We start from the raw sequence: 19,273 nt of genomic DNA on the forward strand, positions 1-19,273 counted from the left end.
GTCTCATTACGGGACCCCCTCCCAGACGACTACTAATGTCGGTTCTTTCTTTGTTGTGATTCTCAGGCTTAACCAGACGATGCAATCAACAAACGGCGTTAAGCTCGAAGACATGTCACAACACTGAGCATGTAAGAAAAGAGTGCAAACGGAATTATTTAAGGTACATAACATGTGTTCGAGTTTTCCGTTTTGTTGAGAGGTGTGAGGAAATGAAAACGAAATTGAATGCCGTTTTGAGAAAAGACAGTGTGAAATTTATGATTGTCATACTCACTGCCATTATCACATTGAAAAGAATTTGTCTGTTTGAAATTGGTTGTGGACAAAAATTTTAAAGTGCACGGATTTTTCAAACACATCAGATTTGTCACGAATATGATAAACCCATACATAATGAGAAAAATCATCCAAGAATATAACATAATATTTAATACCACTCAAACTTTCAATAGGAGATGTCTATACATCAGAATGAGTTAATTCAAAAGGAAACTGAGAAACAAAACTAGAAGTGCTATATGGTAATTTGACATGTTTGCCCAATCGATAGCATGACACAAAGTAGACTATTTATTAGAAGAACATGAAATAAAACAATTTTGAACAAGGTGCTTGAGGATGTGTCGACCATGATGACCAAGATATTGATGCCAAACAGACAGAGAAATAGAGACGAAGGCTTGAGAGTTTGGAGAAGTGACAAGATAAAGAGCATCGGGCTGTCACATCGGATTGAAATTTGTTTGGTGTGGAAATCCTTCACAGAAAACCCAAAAGAGTCAAACTCAATAGAAGAATTATTTTCATGAACAAAACGACGAACAAAAATCAGATTTTAATAATATAAGGCGTAATTAAAACCTTTCGAAGGGTTAAGGCGCGGTAAGGATTGGGAAGCGGAAGAGTAGCGTGTCCCATTTTTGTTACATGTATTAAGGATCCATCACCAACTAAGACAGATGAAGAAAAATTATTGGACTTATCTGAAACAGACTTAAGTATACCTGGATTCGAGTGAAGATGCGAGGTGGCACCAGTGTCCATGTACCAATCATTTTGCCCCGGGTCATTCAACATCATGGTGTTAAACATTTGCGGAAGAGTAGTGGGCTCCGGACTTTGAGTTTGAACTGAATAGGCCTACTGTTGAGAAATTGAGTGTTGGGCCGACGAGAACAATTGATGTTGCTACTGATTTATGGTATGATGGGTTGGTTTTGATCTTGGCACACTTGTGTGAAGCTGATGGTCATTTGGGCTTGGCGACAGTCCATGAGAATTGAGTCTGGTGTTAAGTTGAGGAGTGTAGGCCCAGACCCAAGCACCTTGACGCATGCGCTGATTATCGAAGATCGAAATGTTGTCACCTGATGCTAGATTTGAACCACCATTATTATGATACCCACCACCATTGCTTCTCCCATCGTAGCGTCCTCCTCCCCGACCACCATGGCGACCATTACGACCCCCACGGTAGCCTCCTCTGGCACCGGTGTTGTTCTAATGCCATGAAGGTGAGTTGTTTGTGGGGATCTGCACAGTAAGGGCATGGGGAGACGATGAATTGTCGGCATGAGTGATGAGGGAGTCACATTTTTCATCTTGCATCATAAATTGTTCTTCACATAATAGAATGGATCTAGCATCCCAGAAAAATAGAGGTGGGTCTCGATGTCGAATGTTAATTGCAATGAACCGGAACTTTGAAGAAAATCCATTAATCATGTATGCGACAAGGTTAGTTTTAGAAACTTTGGCATCCATGTGTTCTAATAGATCAGCGATAGATTTCATTTTGTTTCAGTAGTCTGTGATGGAAGAGTTACCAAGAGAGTTGTTTCTGAGTTCTCGATCTAACTGAATGATCTTAGATGCTTTGTTATCACGAAAAACCTTTTCAAGATTTTCCTAAACTTCATACGTTGTGCCTGCTTCTTAAAAATCATGTTGAGAAGAGGTATAGAGAGAGTGTTGTATAACCATGATCTCACGATGGAGTCCACAGGAAGCCAAGTGGTCTTCGCAGTAGCAGATTTTTCAGTAGCTTGTTCTTTATCTTTGTCGCTTGATGTAGTAACATAATGTTGGAGATGATCATCTACGCCATACCCAATGTAGTGAATTCAAATAACTCTCTTCAAATATCATAATTCATCTTATCCAAGTCCAGAACAAAGGGGGCTGCATGCTTGATATTGATTGTAGATGAGGGCTTGTCATTCATGGGAAGAGACATGATGAGAGGTAGCAGAGAAAATGACAGATAGAAGAAGAATGGTGATGAGAGATCGTACAATCGACACGGAAGATAATGTCGACTTAGGGTTGAAGGGTAATTAGGCTATGGTGCTCTAATACCATGTAATTGATAGTATTTTACCGTAAACGATCTCTCATTCAATTAATCAATATATATACAATGAGTACAAAGGTATAGAAAACGGGCCACATCACACATGGGTCGGCCATAACAAAGATGCATATACAAACTAATAAGGCTACGCTAACGAACAACAATGCTTAAATGTCCAAAAATAATAAGGTCGAAGGGAGTCGTGCCTTGAGTGCCGAACTCCACATCAGTTCCAACAAGGAAGAAAGGGGGTAGAAAGGAAGAAGAATAAGAGGGAGAGTGGGCAGACGAGTGAGGAAAAAGAGAGGGAGATTGTAATGGTGAGAGGAGAGAGACTCAATACATACCTGCCAAGTTCATGACATGGTGTTTGCGCGCCGAGTACAGCTCGGATTTGTCGAGTCCTGACCAAGGTCGCTCTGTGTAACCTAATAACACATTAGTAAAGGTTGTTAATTCATCACTCATTTTGATGAATTTATCTTCACGGAATCTAACAATCCATCGTGAAATTTATCAAAATTAGTGGTTGACTAACGACGACCTTTAATGATTTTTTTGAGATTTGAAAATTCTTGCTTTCATTCCATATTTCATACCGCGTAACCATTTACAAGGTTTTTCTTTATTTTACCAATCTATACATATTTCACACTTATTTTGCCAATTTATACACATTCCGCGATCAGATACAAAACTTCTGAATATTATTATGTGTAAAATATGCAAACTTCCGATAAAACACGGTGTGTTGGATATCATTTATAGTGTGTGATTTCTAGAGTTACAAGGTTAATTAGGGTAGTGTTCGATTGCTATGTGTAAAAATATTTTTATTTGGGTACGAGTTGTTGATGAAATTTTATACCAAACCACACATTTTGTCATAACATTAACGGAGGTAATTAAATATGTGGAATCTACTAATTTTTGTTCTCATAATTAACTCTTTTGATTTTGATAATCGCTTTATCTACGCAGAAATATGGATAAAAACTAAAAATTTAAAATTTTAAAAAAAAAAAAGATAGGAGGTCTTAAAGATAAAATATAAGTAATAATAAAAGAGGTCACAGCTTATGTAGCATATATATATAAGCCAATATATTTGATTTTTTCCACTTTATTTTACATTACATAATCGATTCTAATACATGACGCATGTTTTTGAAAATCAAGTGTACTACAGGTTACAGGTAAACCGAATACAATCCCAAAGATTCATGGCTGATTAGCATTGTCGAAGGAGTTTCTTCTAGCACTTTTGAGAATTGTCTTGTCAGCAACTATGAAATATGCAGCTCCGGCCACTGTAATTTTATAACATATATATACAAATTCTTAGTTGCATATATATATCATGCACAAAGACAAAACAAAGATCTTTGAAAAGGGTAGGATTAATGTACTTGTGGACACGATGAGAGCTTGGGCTGTGTGGTTAAGATGAGCCTTTGCCCATGGCACCATTCTTGCACTTGCCATCTGAAACATATATACGCATGTATATATTATACTCAGTCATTTGGCTTATGTTAAAAAGATGAAACACTTAATTATGGAAACAAGTAAAGACGAGAGAGAAGGAGACTAACAGTTGGAATAGCAGTAGCAATGGTGGCTAACACAGCTGCTTTAGCTCCTGCAACTACTCCCTCTGTACATACAAACCACAAATCAAAAGAAACAAAACTTTAGAGAGAGAGAGAGAGAGAGAGAGAGAGAGAGAGAGAGAGAGATTATGAGGATTACCATGAGAGCAGGTCTTGGCCATGGCTAGCTTTTGGTCAACTGAAGGCATTATGCGATGAATATTGCACAATTGTTAGAAGAAGATGAGATGATGATGATTATTCTTTGTTTGTTGTTGCAGAATATGAAGTGGGATTGAAGATTTGGATAATGAGAGTAGAGTATTTATAGGGATTTAACTAAAAGTGGTGTGTGAGACAAACTCAGGTGGTGTTGGGTTCATGTTTCAAGGTTCAAGATTAGGCTTTGATGGTTTTGCTTCATGTCACCTGTTTGGAGTCAGTTGTTTTACTTTTATGTATCTTCGTACAAATGGTAATTTATATACCCATGTGCCTGTGTGTGCGCGTGAGAAAAGTTTTGCTAAAGGTTTTTATTATATTTATATTTAAAGTAAATTGAGAGTCTTTAAAATGAAAAATAATAAAGAAACGGTGATACTAAAAAACAACTCTCTCTTGAAGTAAATTTATCTTTTTTAACTGTTTACCTTTCAAATAGTTTAATTTTGTACAATTTATTTTTAAAACATTTTTACTTACACAATTCAAGGTTTTTTTTTTTTTTTAATACTTTATACTTTATACTTTTTCTGCTTTTTTTAATTTTTGTATAATTTTTCACTTACTTTTTTTAAGCTTTTTCTGAATTTCTTGTAATGTTTTAATCTTTTTACTTATATTTTTGTGTTTAACATATTCTTAAAACTTATTTTTTACAAAATAATATTCTAAGTTGTAAAAAAAGATACGGATTTTGATGATCCCATGTTTCAAAAGCCGATTTGGGATTAACATATATATATATATATATATATATATATATATATATATATATATATATATATATATATATATATATATATATATATATATATATATATATGGAAAAGTTCAATAGAGAACCAATATGGATCAAAGAACCAAGGAACCCATATTAACCATCTATTTTCTTTTAATCTTGGCCATTAATCCTTAATTAACCAAAAAAAACACGGAGGGGCATTTTGGTAAGTTCAGCGTCTAATCTAATGTTGCTGTTTGTCTCCGTTAGCGTCTTCTGTCACTGTCCTTCATCGATCGATCCAAAATCTCGGCTGTTCTTCGAAATCAACCTTTTTCATCCAATTTACTAATAGTTTCTTCAGATTTCAGCTAATAATCAGGTATTTTTAATATCTATTCATCTTTCGTTTATGATTATTAGGGCAATTCCGATGCATTGTTTATCAACTTATTTTTATTGTTATTGTAATCGTCTATTGTCAAATTCTGTTGATTTTACCGTTTAATCTTCAAATTGTTATGTTTTTATTGTTAATTTGCTATTTTTATGTCGTATGCTGAATTTGCGTTTGATGTTACTGTTTTTCGTTCGACCGTTTTTGTAATCATTCGTCTGTAATGCATATTCGACATTTAGATAATCAATTATATCTTGTGCATCTTCTGACATTTAAGTTTTTTCCAAACTTTTAGTGATTTTGAGAATCTTATCTTATCTTGTGCATATATTTTAAAGTTTGGTGATTATCTTGTTTATTTGTTTCCTTTTTTGTATAATTATCAATTCTAAATTTCTAATCTATATATAAACTCCAGGTTACCGACGATTCATTATGAGTTCTTTGAATTCTTGTTCAGATTTGCATTCAACTATTAATGAACAATCACGTAAGTTTTTTTTTTCTTAATATAAATTTCACATTTTCTATATAATGTAATAAAATATATGTTTTTTTTGGTTTTGCAGTTCATGATCAGTCATCTTCAAATATGAATATTGATCATTCAAATAACAGTAATTCTTGTTCAGATTTGCATTCAATTATTAATGAACAATCACGTAAGTTTTTTTTCTTAATATAAATTTCACATTTTATATATAATGTAATGAAATAGATGTTTTGTTTGGTTTTGCAGTTCATGATCAATCATCTTCAAGTATGAATATTGATCATTCAAATAGCAGTAATTCTCGTTATAGTTTTGATTTTGAGCTCTACAATGCTGAAAGTTTTAAGCTTGTTCCTTATGATAAGTTGATACATAAGAAGCCTTTCAAAGGATTGATGTTTGATCATTGGACATTGGTCTTGACTTTTACAAGACTTATGGTCAAGAATGTGGTTTTGATGTGAATATGTCAAGTCAAAAAAGATACAGTGATGGCACAATTCGTATTAGATATTCGACATGTAGTAGATCTGGTTTCACGGAGTCATTCAAGAATGAAAATGTTAATGTGAAATTTTCAGATGTTAAGAGAAGGAGAACTTCTTCTAAGAAGAACGGATGCCCTGCTGTTTCAAAGTTCAAAAATCTCCGATGTTCTTTAATGTTCTACATTTATGTGTTTGTTGAAGATCACAACCATGAACTTGTTGCTCAAGATCAGTTGCACTTATTAAGGATTAATAGGACAATGGATTTTCTTGATGAATCCTTTATACATAAGGTCGGTACTTGTAACATTGGTGCTTCAAAAGCTTATAACTTGGTGAGTAGTATGAAGGGTGGCATTGATTCTAGGGGAGGGACTGCAGTTGACTTTAAAAATTTTCATAGAGATTTGAATTGTAAAATTGGTGTCAAAGATTCCCAAATCGTTGTGAATATATTGACAAACAGAAAATTATGTTTCTCTAATTTTTCATTTGAGGTTCAAAAAGATGTTGATGATCATCTTACTGGACTTTTTTGGGCTGATGATACTTCGAAAGCCAACTATAAGGAATTTGGAGATGTACTATCTTTTGATGCTACTTATCAAACAAACAAGTAATTCCTAATCCTTATTTGTTCTTTTTATGGTATTTGTTCTTTTTAATAATACCTATCAAAAAAAAATTCAGGTATTCTATGGTATTTGTTCTTTTTACTGGAGTTGACTACCATAAGCGTTGTGTTACTTTTGCTGCTGGTTTACTAGCTCGTGAGACAGCAGATGCATATGTGTGGTTGCTTGAAGTGTTTCGTAAAGCATTTGTCAAGCCTCCCATGATGATTGTAACAGATCAGGATTCATTAATGAAGAAAGCTGTTAATTTTGTTTTTCCTGAATCGAAGCATAGACTATGCATGTGGCACATCACTCAAAAACTTGAGGAAAATGTATATTTTTTGTTTCTTGATTCCTATATATGTTTATAACCATATAGATCATAAAGCATATAGTGAATTCACAATGTAAATTTTCATATGAAGAAAGGAACAAATCTAAATCATAAATCACACTGTGAATTCATAATGTGAACCAAATGTTATGTTAATATGAATTACATCAAATATTCAACATATGTAATGATTCTTATGTGTTTCTTTTTTTTTTAGATTCCTATCGATGTTTATAACCATCCGGACTTCCAGAAGACATTTTTTGATATTATATGGAATCTTCAATCTTCTCCACAAGATTTTGAAAGTTCGTGGTCAACAATGTTAAATAAGTTTCATCTAAAAGAAAATGATTGGTTAAGGTCTGTTTTTAAAATAAGGGATTTATGGATTCCTGCTTTTATGAGAGATCTTGAACTTTCTGGTTTGATGCGAACTACTTCAAGATCAGAGAGTCTGAATAATGCTTCCTCACATTTTTTGCATCATAAATCAAATTTGGTGAAGTTCATGATGTCGTTTGATAGTGCAATGGAGAAGCAAAGGCATCATCAATCTTTATTAGATTATCAGTCCACAACTACTACCCCCAAGCTAAGGACTCCTTTGGCTATTGAAAAGCATGCATCGGAAATTTATACACATAATATTTTCTTGGACATTCAGAAAGAGTTATATAAATCCGTGTTTTATTGTGTTCAAGAATCTGTAGTTATTGAAGATGAAAGTGAAGTTTATGTTTTGAGAGATAAGAAAAAAAAAAGTTGATTGATAAAAATGTGAATGAGGATGAAGAATCTGATGACTTTTATCGAAATAGTCTTCCTTCTCATTGTCCTAATACTCGTTACAAGGTATGTCTCTTTGTCCTAATACAGTTTATTAAATATAAAATGTAGTTCAAAATTCACACTATGAATGTAGGATGTTTTGCTAATTAATAGTGTGAATTTTTATAGAGTTATAAATTGGTTTGTACTTTTCATTAGATTAGTATGGAATATGTTTTTTTTTTGTGAATTTGATTTGAAGTACATATTTATATTATAGTATTATGATTTCTAATGTCATGTTGATTAATAATGTGAATTGATGTTAATTTGTATAATTTTTATCGAATGGTATGAGATAGAATTTCTTATTCACATATTAATTTGTTTATTAATGATAATTTTGTAGGTTGTATTTAGTAGAAGGGGTGATAGCATTAGCATCAGTTGTAGCTGCATGCTTTTTGTCCAGGAAGGATTGTTATGTCGTCATATGTTTTTCATATTAAATATGAAAGAGTATGATGAAATTCCATCAAATTTCATTTTGAGGAGATGGGGAAAAGATATCATAGCTGATGGATTGTTGAGAAAAAAGTACTCATATCCTCATAAATGCAGTAAAAATGAATGTTTGATTCAAGATGCATATGATATTCTTCGTTTGTCCATTAACAAGATAGCAAATAATGAGGATGAGTTGGCTAAATATATAAAGCAACCTCAGGAGGTTGATAGTGGTATTCCTTTATGTACCTCATCAAGGGCATCTTCGAGTAGATCAGTTCACATTGAAAAAATTATTGGAGCTGCAGTACCTGATGTTATCAACATTCATAATCCAGAGGGGATCAGAAACAAGGGATGGGTCAGTGGTAAAAGAATCAAGAGCACTAGAGAGAAAGTGATTGAGAAATCTAAAAAGGGTACTAGGTTGTGTAGTTTATGTCATAAACCAAATCACAATGCTAAGAGTTGCATTTTGAGGTTTAAGAAGTCTGATTTAGAATCTGAGGTTACAGAAGGCTGATTGTTTCTAATTTTTTCTTTTTAAGACGACTAAAATAAGATTTGATTTTTGTAATGATCATTCAATGGATAGAAATGTTGAAATATTGATGTTAATTTTGATATGCATTGTTTTAGAGTTTATTTCTAATAATAGAATATATTTTTTTCAAATTTATTGTTTTTGGTTAAAGATATTTTTTTATTGTTAGTTTTTTGAATATTTTCTAATAAAAAGTTCATGCTAATGATTTAATTTATATATATTAATTATAATTGATAATCTCATATATAAAATTTTCATGTTAAATATTGTCTTAATGTAATTTAATTCACATTGTGAATCTCAATTATTAATTGTTTTAATGATCTATATGTACCATAATTCACATTGTGAACCTCACATATAAAATATACATGTTATAATATGTATTGTAATTCACATAATTAATCTTACATATAAAATTTTCACAAGGTTAACATATAAACAATGTAAATTTTCTACATATATTGTATTGTTATTACATTAACATTTAATCATTTAGACCAAAAGAAATGAAGTAAATGTATGAAATGACAATGTACTTTCAATTCTTTATTCAGAGTAGAAATATAATCACTTCCCCCCACCCACACACCAATATCATATTTTTAATAAAACATGTAATTGTATAACATACATGTAGACATTCACATGAAAATATAAACATCTTTTAAGTATTTAGTAAATTTCATTATATTTGATATAGAAACTAACATCAAATTGTAACATAACAAGCATGTATATGTTCTTAAACAAATTAAAGTGCATCTAAACTTATACTAATAATGAATAGAAAACTAAGTTTTAAATTGTACACTTCTTTTTCCAATCCTTGAAGTACTATATCCTTTCTCCCCTTTTTTCCCATCCCTTGTCGAGCAAATCTTTTATTTCTTCATTAGTCTTTTTTGCAAACTTAGCTGTTTATGCAATGATTTTTGACATGTGTGTGTTTGCGTCACTCAATAGTATCTTTGTCAAATACTTAATGCGTAAATCGTTTAACACACTTTGTTGTTGTTTTGATTCTTTTGGCAATCCACATGTCCAATTTACTATTTTATCTCCCATATATGTCTCCATATGACGCATGCAAAAAACTCCACAGTCAACATGATTATCCCTCGTGCGCCAATTCATGTTCACCCTTTCTGGTTCAACACCCTCCAAAGTTAAAGCTGATTTGTGATTGACCCTCATCAAGTACCTACTAAAAAGTATTTTCTGCAAAAAAGAAATAGTCATTTTCTATAGTTATTATTTTATTTAGATTATCAGTCTATTAATACTTATATTTATAATGTAAATTTAATATTCTTACCAATTCATTAGGTGCATCACGATAAGCTCTATAAAACTTTGCAACTGAATTCCTATTGTCAATGACATCAACCGCTGGTTCCTCTAAGTTTATGCAGATGATGTAAAAGTGATTTTTTTGATGAACTGGTAAAAACACCTGTTTAATAATTTAAATTGTTAAACTTTGTTAAAAATATGTAATATATTCAACAAAAAGAACAGTTTATTACCAAGTGAACTTTTTCAAATGGCAGAAGTTCTTTGTCCTTTTTCATTGCATCTTTGATATTTGACTCAAATTTATCAAATCTTTGATTGAAAGGGATATTTTTGTCAAATATGAACTGTCTCTGCAAAAAAATTTAAATATACATCAATCTTTAAAGAGTAAATTGTTAAATTCACAATAAGTTAAATTTTATATTTAAAATTATTCACACTGTGAATTATAATGGGATTCACTGTGTGAATTTTATTACTTATTCAGAACTATTGAAAATTATATTTATTATATTATCAACATTATCATGATATATATTTTTTTAATTAACTTACCACAATTGATGTATCAAAGAAATACCGATTCAGTGTAGAATTTGATTTAAGTTTTTCTTCATAGTTCAAAATATCAGTCCAAGCATCAATGACATGTGCATGTACCCATAATCATGCCTGCATTGTTTCAATCATTCCTCTTCCAAGCACATACCCTCTCTTAGTCTGAAATACCTTCTCACTTAATTTGTAATCAAATAAAACAAAAAAGCAGTTAATAGAAAATTAATTTGTATTTGTATTTTATATAATATTGTATTTAAATAAAAGATAACATGAATTATTACCTGCTATTACCAATTCTGAAAAAAATTCTATCTGATACTTTTACTTCATCTGGATCTACAAATTTTGATGCACACACCTGTTTTTTATTATAAGGAGAAGATAGCTTGGTTTTTTTAATCTTTTTTCTACTTCTCTTTTTTTGTCTTCATCATCTTCAATTCCCAAGATATTATTGTCACATTCTGTTTCTTCTGAATCATAACTTTCTCCTTCATCAAGTTTTTCATCTTTTATTTCTTTCTTCATGTGTTCATCTTCACTGCTTTCATCTCCTTCATGAAACTCTTGTGTTAGACCAAGACCAAGTCCAAGTGAAAAACTAGGCATTGATGATTTTCTAGTATTTTTTTTCTTTTTTTTATCATCTATTTTTTGTTCTCTAAAACTTTTTACATTTTCAAAATCATCATAATTCTCAAAATTTAAAATACATTGAATAGAATCAGCAATCTCATGCACTATTGGATCATTGTACAAATTTCCTGGTGTTACCATGATTGTTTGATTCTTTATTTCATGTTCATTCAAATTCTCTTCGCTTTTTTTTTCATCTTCATCCCTGTCACCTTTTGCATCATCTTCATTTTGAGTTTTATAAATGAATTCTTGTTCAAAGACTTTCTTCATATCTTTCAACTCATCGCTTTCTGTGAATTTTGTTGTTGAAAACTCAATTAACTTTCCAAACTTCATTTTATCATTCACTAGTTTTTTGTAATCATTTTTCGCTTTGAATACCAATTCCTGCGAAATGAGATAAAAAATGTCAAAGAAAATGATTTTTTTTAACTTTTTTCTATAATAAATTACAGTTTCAGAATATGAATGCATTGATGAGGTATCACATTTTTAATGCATTTTAATAAATTACATATTCACTTTGTGAATTTATTATAGAGAAAGTAATAAAATATACTTTTATATTCACAATGTGAATCACTTTATGAATTTCATTTTAACTACAATTTTATAACATATATCTGTAATTTAACTTCAATTTTTTTAATTATATAGATTATTAACTTACATCGAGTTTCATATATTCATTTTCATCGGTGTCGGATTCTTCATCATTCTATATAACATCATCATTCCATTCCAAAGTTCCAAAGTCACCACTCTTTAACTCAGCATTTTCCCTTTTCACCATCATTTCATAATCCCAAAAATGTAGTGCATGTATTTGTCTTTTTTCATTCTTATCATTTCTCATAAACTCCAAATAAGCTAGCTGTTTATGTAAACAAAATTATGATTAATTAGTTTTCTTATAATAATATAAATAAAAGTGTTAATTATAAGAATTTTCCTTACCAATAATACAAGAAGTGACCCACAATAGTAGTTTCCTCTATCGGTTTCATCCCGTTTCGTCTTTGACATTTTCAAGCAATTGGTTATAAAACCACACCAGTCAATTTCTCTCATAGGTGTTTTGCCTAACAAATGTGGCAATACTATTGTCTTACAAGTTCCAGGCTTATTCTGTTCAGAAATGGTATTAACAAACAGTAATACAAAGTTTGTTCTGAAAATAATCCCTGAATCTAATGATTCTTTAATTTTCTCTTCAACATCCGATGGTCTCATAGCCTTGAAATTGTATTGTTGCTTCCAGTCCATTAATTCTTTTCCTTCACATTGATCAGTGTTATATATATCTTTTCCACCTAGAGGAATTCCAAGCAAATCATGAACAAGTTCTGGTGTTATGTCTATCTTTGCATTTGGTAGATGAATTTTCATATCTGATGGATTGAATGAATTCACAACAAAACGTGCCAATTTCCCAGAAATTCCATTGGTTGCAATTCTCAACAAAGATCCCAATCCCATTTCTCTAACAACTTTTCTCTGTTCTTTGTTTATAGATTTAACAATATCATAAAACTTCTTTGGGCTCATTCTTGTTCTCAAAGATACTCTTGTCATTTGGATTTATTGGCACTTTTGCCTTTTTTTTCTTTGACTACTTCCATAGTCTTTGTTTTTCTTTTTCTTTTTCCTGTTAGTCAATAATTTTCATAAGCTTCTCATAATATAACATATATAATATAAAATAACTAACAATACAAGAAATTCACATGTGAATTTGTTTTGCAAAATATAATATAATACATAAAATAAACATGTGAATTTGTTTATAACTTTGTAAATTAAACATGTGAATAGTAATAAACAAACCTGTTATTTTTTCATCAGATTCTTTCTTTACAAGGCTATCTTCAACTTTAATAGGAGTCACAGATTTTTTGTATTCAATCATTTTAAGTCTTGGACTCTGTCTGATTTCTGTTCATGTTCTAACAAATTTATAAAGAATTAATTTTATAATACCAAATTCAATTATAATTTTATAAATACTAACCTTGAGTTGTTTTCTTTTCAGGTGTCTTGAAAACAGATTTTTCTTGCTTCATCGACTTTTTCGTTTTTGTTTTATGTAATCTTGGACTCTGTCTGATTTCTGTTTATTTAAAAAAAAAATTAAAGATAATTGATTTTATATATTATAGAAAATTATAATTTTATAAATACTAACCTTGAGTTGTTTTCTTTTCAAGTGTCTTCAAAACAGATTCATCTTGCTTCATCATTTTTTTTGTTTGCTTTTTTTGAATCTCATCATCTTCTAAAATTTTTTCTTTTTCAACATTTTCTTCAATAGTCTTTTCATCTTCATTTTTTCTTAACTTATTAACTATTTCCACCACGGTTCTCCTTGTTGTGTTTTTGGTATATTTTTTTGAACCTTCAACTACATAATGTGAAATTTTTAATATGAATGACAAAAATATAAGTAGTATTAATACATGTCAAACAATATAAAACTGAACATGTGATGATCAAATTGCAAAAACTTTTTAGCAATTCACATTGTGAATCTGTTAGGCTATGAGCTATATTCAAGATTCACATTGTGAATTTATGCATTTAACAGCAAAAGAGTTTGAGGTTCACCAAATGATGTACACATACACATGGTGAATTTTTACAATTACATTAAGCATAGTGAAATACAAACAAAAGTATTGATCAACTTGCAAAAAAAATATGTTTTTAAGAGATTCACACTGTGAATCTGTTTGAATGTGAGATACACATCCAAGATTCACATTGTGAATTTATGCATTTAATAGAAAAAGAGTTTGAGGTTCACCAAGCGATATACACATACACATTGTGAATTTTTACAATTACTTTGTGCATACTGAGTACAAACAAAAGTGTTGATCACCTTGCAAAAAAAAACATTTTTTTAACAGATTCACATTGTGAATCTGTGTGAATGTGAGATACACATCCAAGATTCACATTGTGAATTTATGCATTTAATAGCAAAAGAGTTTGAGGTTCACCAAGCGATATACACATACACATTGTGAATTTTTACAATTACTTTGTGCATAATGAATACAAACAAAAGTGTTGATCACCTTGCAAAAAAAAACATTTTTTTAACAGATTCACATTGTGAATCTGTGTGAATGTGAGATACACATCCAAGATTCACATTGTGAATTTATGCATTTAACAGCAAAAGTGTTTGAGTTTCACCAAATGATGTACACATACACATGGTGAATTTTTACAATTACATTGTGCATAGTCAAATACAAACAAAAGTGTTGATCAACTTTCAAAAAAAATATGTTTTTAAGAGATTCACATTGTGAATCTGTTTGAATGTGAGATACACATCCAAGATTCATATTGTGAATTTATGCATTTAATAGCAAAAGAGTTTGAGGTTCACCAAGTGATGTACACATACACATGGTGAATTTTTACAATTACATTGTGCATAGTCAAATACAAACAAAAGTGTTGATCAATTTGCAAAAGAAAAAAAAAACATTTTTTTTAACAGATTCACATTGTGAATCTGTGTGAATGTGAGATACACATCCAAGATTCACATTGTGAATTTATGCATTTAACAACAAAAGAGTTTGAGGTTCACCAAGTGATGTGCACATACACATGGTGAATTTTTACAATTACATTGTGCATAGTCAAATACAAACAAAAGTGTTGATCAACTTTCAAAAAAAAATATGTTTTTAAGAGATTCACATTGTGAATCTGTTTGAATGTGAGATACACATCCAAGATTCACATTGTGAATTTATGCATTTAATAGCAAAAGAGTTTGAGGTTCACCAAGTCATGCACACATACACATGGTGAATTTTTACAATTACATTGTGCATATTCAAATACAAACAAAAGTGTTGATTAACTTGCAAAAGAAAAAAAAAACATTTTTTTAAAAGATTCACATTGTGAATTTTTGTGAATGTGAGATACCCATCCAAGATTCACATTGTGAATTTATGCATTTAACAGCAAAATAGTTTGAGGTTCACGAAGTGATGTACACATACACATGGTGAATTTTTACAATTACATTGTGCATAGTCAAATACATACAAAAGTGTTGATCAACTTCCAAAAGAAAAAAAAACATTTTTTTAACAGATTCACATTGTGAATCTGTGTGAATGTGAGATACACATCCAAGATTCACATTGTGAATTTATGCATTTAACAGCAAAAGAGTTTGAGGTTCACCAAGTGATGTACACATACACATGGTGAATTTTTACAATTACATTGTGCATAGTCAAATACAAACAAAAGTGTTGATCAACTTGCAAAAAAAATGTTTTTAAGAGATTCACATTGTGAATCTGTTTGAATGTGAGATACACATCCAAGATTCACATTGTGAATTAGTTTTTTTTAATAAGTGTGTAGTGTATGATTAGATAATTAGTTATTTTAATCTGAATGCAAATGTTCTAACCTTTTTTTTTATCTTGAATATCTTCAATTTTTTCACTTGTAGTTGAAGGTAGAACATCTTTTAGACTTCTTGTCAATTTCATTCTTTTCTTATTATCCTTTTTTTCATTGATCTTTTCTTCATTTCCTGTTTTTGATTAACAAATTAATTCAAACATCAATTTCATGGTATGAAAGTTATGATTTATTCACATTGTGAATTCAGTTTGAATCAAAACATTACCAATGCAACTCTTTATAAATTTACAATGAGAAGCACAATAAGAGATACAATATGAATTAAACATAGATACACAATGTGAATTTCACAAGATGAAAAAATCAAATGTAAATGATAAATCACCCTGTGAATTCACAATTTGAATAAATGATATGTTAAATTGATATATAATCATGATTCACTTTGTGAATTGTCAAATAATATAATACTCAGAAACATTGAATCCTTTGAAAATAATCAAATGTAAATCACAAAGCACATTGTGAATTCAAAATGTGAAATTAGTTTTTCAGTTTAATGAATAAATTCAGAAACCACTTAGAGTCACAAAGTTTTTAGGAAATTACGGTTTGTAATTTAGATATTCATGATTTCTGTATCGATTTGAAGAAATTTATATCATTAGGTTTTTGGTAATTATACGAATTCTCAAAAGTTCATGAAATTAGGGTTTCGATTTACTTAATAAACTCATATTCGAGTTAGATTCACAAAGTTTTAGGAAATTTCAGTTTGTAATATAGATATTCATTAGGTTTTCGTTATGTATACAAATTATTAAAAGTTCATCATCCGACGAGGGTTTCAAATCAGTCTAAAACGATTTTGTTAATAAAATAGTGTATTAACAGATTCATCGAATACATAATGTAACAAATAGTTTAGATTTGTCGTTTTGAAATTTATCAATCGAAAAAATATAATGTTGAAAATGGATTAAATGAGATAATCAAAAGTGAATAGCAGTCAAATATACCTTCTAGATTCATTTTGACGAACTTTTCGGGAAGATTCACTGTGGATATTGATTGAATCGTCGTCGGAGATTCGTTTGAAATCGATGTCGTCGGTGGAGTAAAAGATCGCTTTCAATGAGAGGGTAAAATCGATTTCACTGAATTGAAACTGATGAACTAACGACGTTAATTAACAGTGAGAGTTAAAAAGTTTTAGTTTGACGACAATGCCCCCTTAAGTTACGTGTTTGGTTATAATCAGCTGCACGCTATTGTTTTTCATACTTTTACATCTCAAATCCAATGGCTGTTAATATTTTGATCCAACCATCTTAATAGGTTCCTTGGTTCCTCCACCCATATTGGTTCTTTATTGAACCCGTCCATATATATATATATATATATATATATATATATATATATATATATATATATATATATATATATATATAAAAGCATTTAGCATGTTTTGCTGAATTTTAAGAGGTATAACCCTTAAGGCATCATATACAACAACGTTATGCATCGCCGAAATAATCGTTCTTATCCGGTGTGAATCAGTCAAAGTCGTTTGAACTAACATTCTCTCAATTTCAGCCAATTGAATCTCAATTTCAGCCGATTGAATCGATCAAAACAAACTTAAACCCATATTATATAGCACACCCCATCGTCTCAGCCACTAACATCGAATTTATTGATTTCATCTCTTCCTAATTTATATTTTTACTTGATTTTCAGGACTCCGGTGATGTCGATGCCACCATCCCCGTCCTCTGCTCCAGTCTTCACTCTCCAAGTAAGATTTCAGCTTCCCATCACTTTCTTTCTCGCAATCCTTACCTTGAACTGGTGTGCCCTTCTCCTCTCTACCCCACCTCCATTGCGCCACCAGTAAACCATCGCCCCTCTGAAAACCCTAGAGACCACCGTCTCCAACACCACTCATCCCTCTCTGAAAACCCTATACACGAAATTTACCATCGTCTCCTCTAACAGTTCCCACTGTCGTCTCCTATAACCTGGTATGTTTGTGATTAAAGGTTCGATTTCCTTTTTTTCCCTATTTTTACATCAAATTCGAAATGAGCAGTTTGTTTTTGTTTTTGTTATTCATTAGAATGTTGATGGAAGTGTAACAATCGTATCAAACAATGGCAATTGAAGAGGTGTCAATGGACTAAAACATTGGATCTGTTAAAGCCCTACAGGTTTAGTTAATTTGATTTCTCTTCTTCCTTACCTCCTTACTATTAGCCACCTTATCACCACCTACAAACCCACCACTCTTTGTAGCCAATGATTTGATTCAGGCCTTTAGTTCAGATCAAGTTTACAAATATAAAAATTCATTATGATAAGTATGTTCCTGTTGTCTCTTTTTGAATCTGAAAAATATGAAAAGTTCGCATTATTGAAAAAAACTAAGCTTGATTTTAAAAGATTTCATTGATTGGTGTCTTTTTCCAATTTGATTTCATATAGTAACCAGGTCCCTCGTGTTATAGAAAATAACTTGCAACCAAATTCTACTAACAAGTCATAACATATTATTTGTTACAGATACTGTAATTGTTGCAATTGATCCACAGAAAACCAACATTCTCAAAAGCCAAAAGGTAAATCAGATTGGCAAATGTGCATAACTATAAACTGAATCACATTCTCTGATGCCACCACATCTGACACTACTACATATGTGATGTATTGGTGGATATAATAAAATTGATGCTTACTGTATTTTCTCATCTACAAATTCATGTCAAGATTCTAGATATCCATGTGAAGATGAAGCGTATACAAGGTAAGGTTTTTGTAGTGATTTTAGGATATGTGCTAAAATGAAGGTCAATTTTTTTTTTACTGTGTCAAGGTTTAATTTATCATTACTCATGATTTTTCTTTCTTTGATTATAGATGGTTCAAATGGCAGGTGGTGCAACTGAGAAAGAAACAGGTGGTATGGGACTAAGATTGGCTTATAACCACAAGGGGTATCAAGTTTTTACTTGATTTAATAAAAAAAGTATTTTAATTTTTTTAAAAGTTCCATTTTTAATGAATGCATCGAGTGGTTCTCATTTGACGTGTCACCGTTCAAAGCCCATGTGGCATGGCCCGTACATTGGTAGAGTCTTAAAGATTAGGTCTTATGTTCAACTCTAGGTGGGATAAATGAAAATGTATGTTGCTATTTTATTAATTTAAATATTGACTCTGACTAGAAGTGTTGTTTCATTTTAGTAAGTGTTATTCATCAATTTGGTAAATAGAGTCGTCTTTTGTAGGTGTCATTCACCAATTTGAGTTGGTGGAA

The 19,273-nt window shown here is 30.8% G+C and overlaps 2 protein-coding genes across 2 annotated transcripts; one reads left to right on the forward strand and one right to left on the reverse strand.

Annotated features, from left to right (window-relative positions):
* Nucleotides 1-3,447: 3,447 nt before the first annotated feature.
* On the reverse strand, nt 3,448-4,292 carry LOC145133361 (early nodulin-93-like). The gene is made up of 4 exons (XM_079068309.1): nt 4,109-4,292; nt 3,952-4,013; nt 3,766-3,841; nt 3,448-3,666 (listed from the first exon to the last, which is right to left on the reverse strand). Exons 1-4 carry the CDS (start codon nt 4,155-4,157, stop codon nt 3,578-3,580), a joined length of 276 nt encoding a protein of 91 aa, XP_078924435.1. The 5' UTR covers nt 4,158-4,292; the 3' UTR covers nt 3,448-3,577.
* Nucleotides 4,293-6,250: 1,958 nt separating this feature from the next.
* LOC145131047 (protein FAR1-RELATED SEQUENCE 5-like) lies at nt 6,251-9,024 on the forward strand. Its single transcript, XM_079065790.1, has 5 exons — nt 6,251-6,888; nt 6,963-7,221; nt 7,441-7,956; nt 8,013-8,078; nt 8,404-9,024. Exons 1-5 carry the CDS (start codon nt 6,251-6,253, stop codon nt 9,022-9,024), a joined length of 2,100 nt encoding a protein of 699 aa, XP_078921916.1.
* Nucleotides 9,025-19,273: the final 10,249 nt, after the last annotated feature.

The sequence above is a fragment of the Lactuca virosa genome, chromosome 8 (genome assembly GCF_052849685.1).
Source record: "Lactuca virosa cultivar CGN04683 chromosome 8, Lactuca_virosa_CGN04683_v6, whole genome shotgun sequence".
NCBI classification, from domain to species: Eukaryota; Viridiplantae; Streptophyta; class Magnoliopsida; order Asterales; family Asteraceae; genus Lactuca; species Lactuca virosa.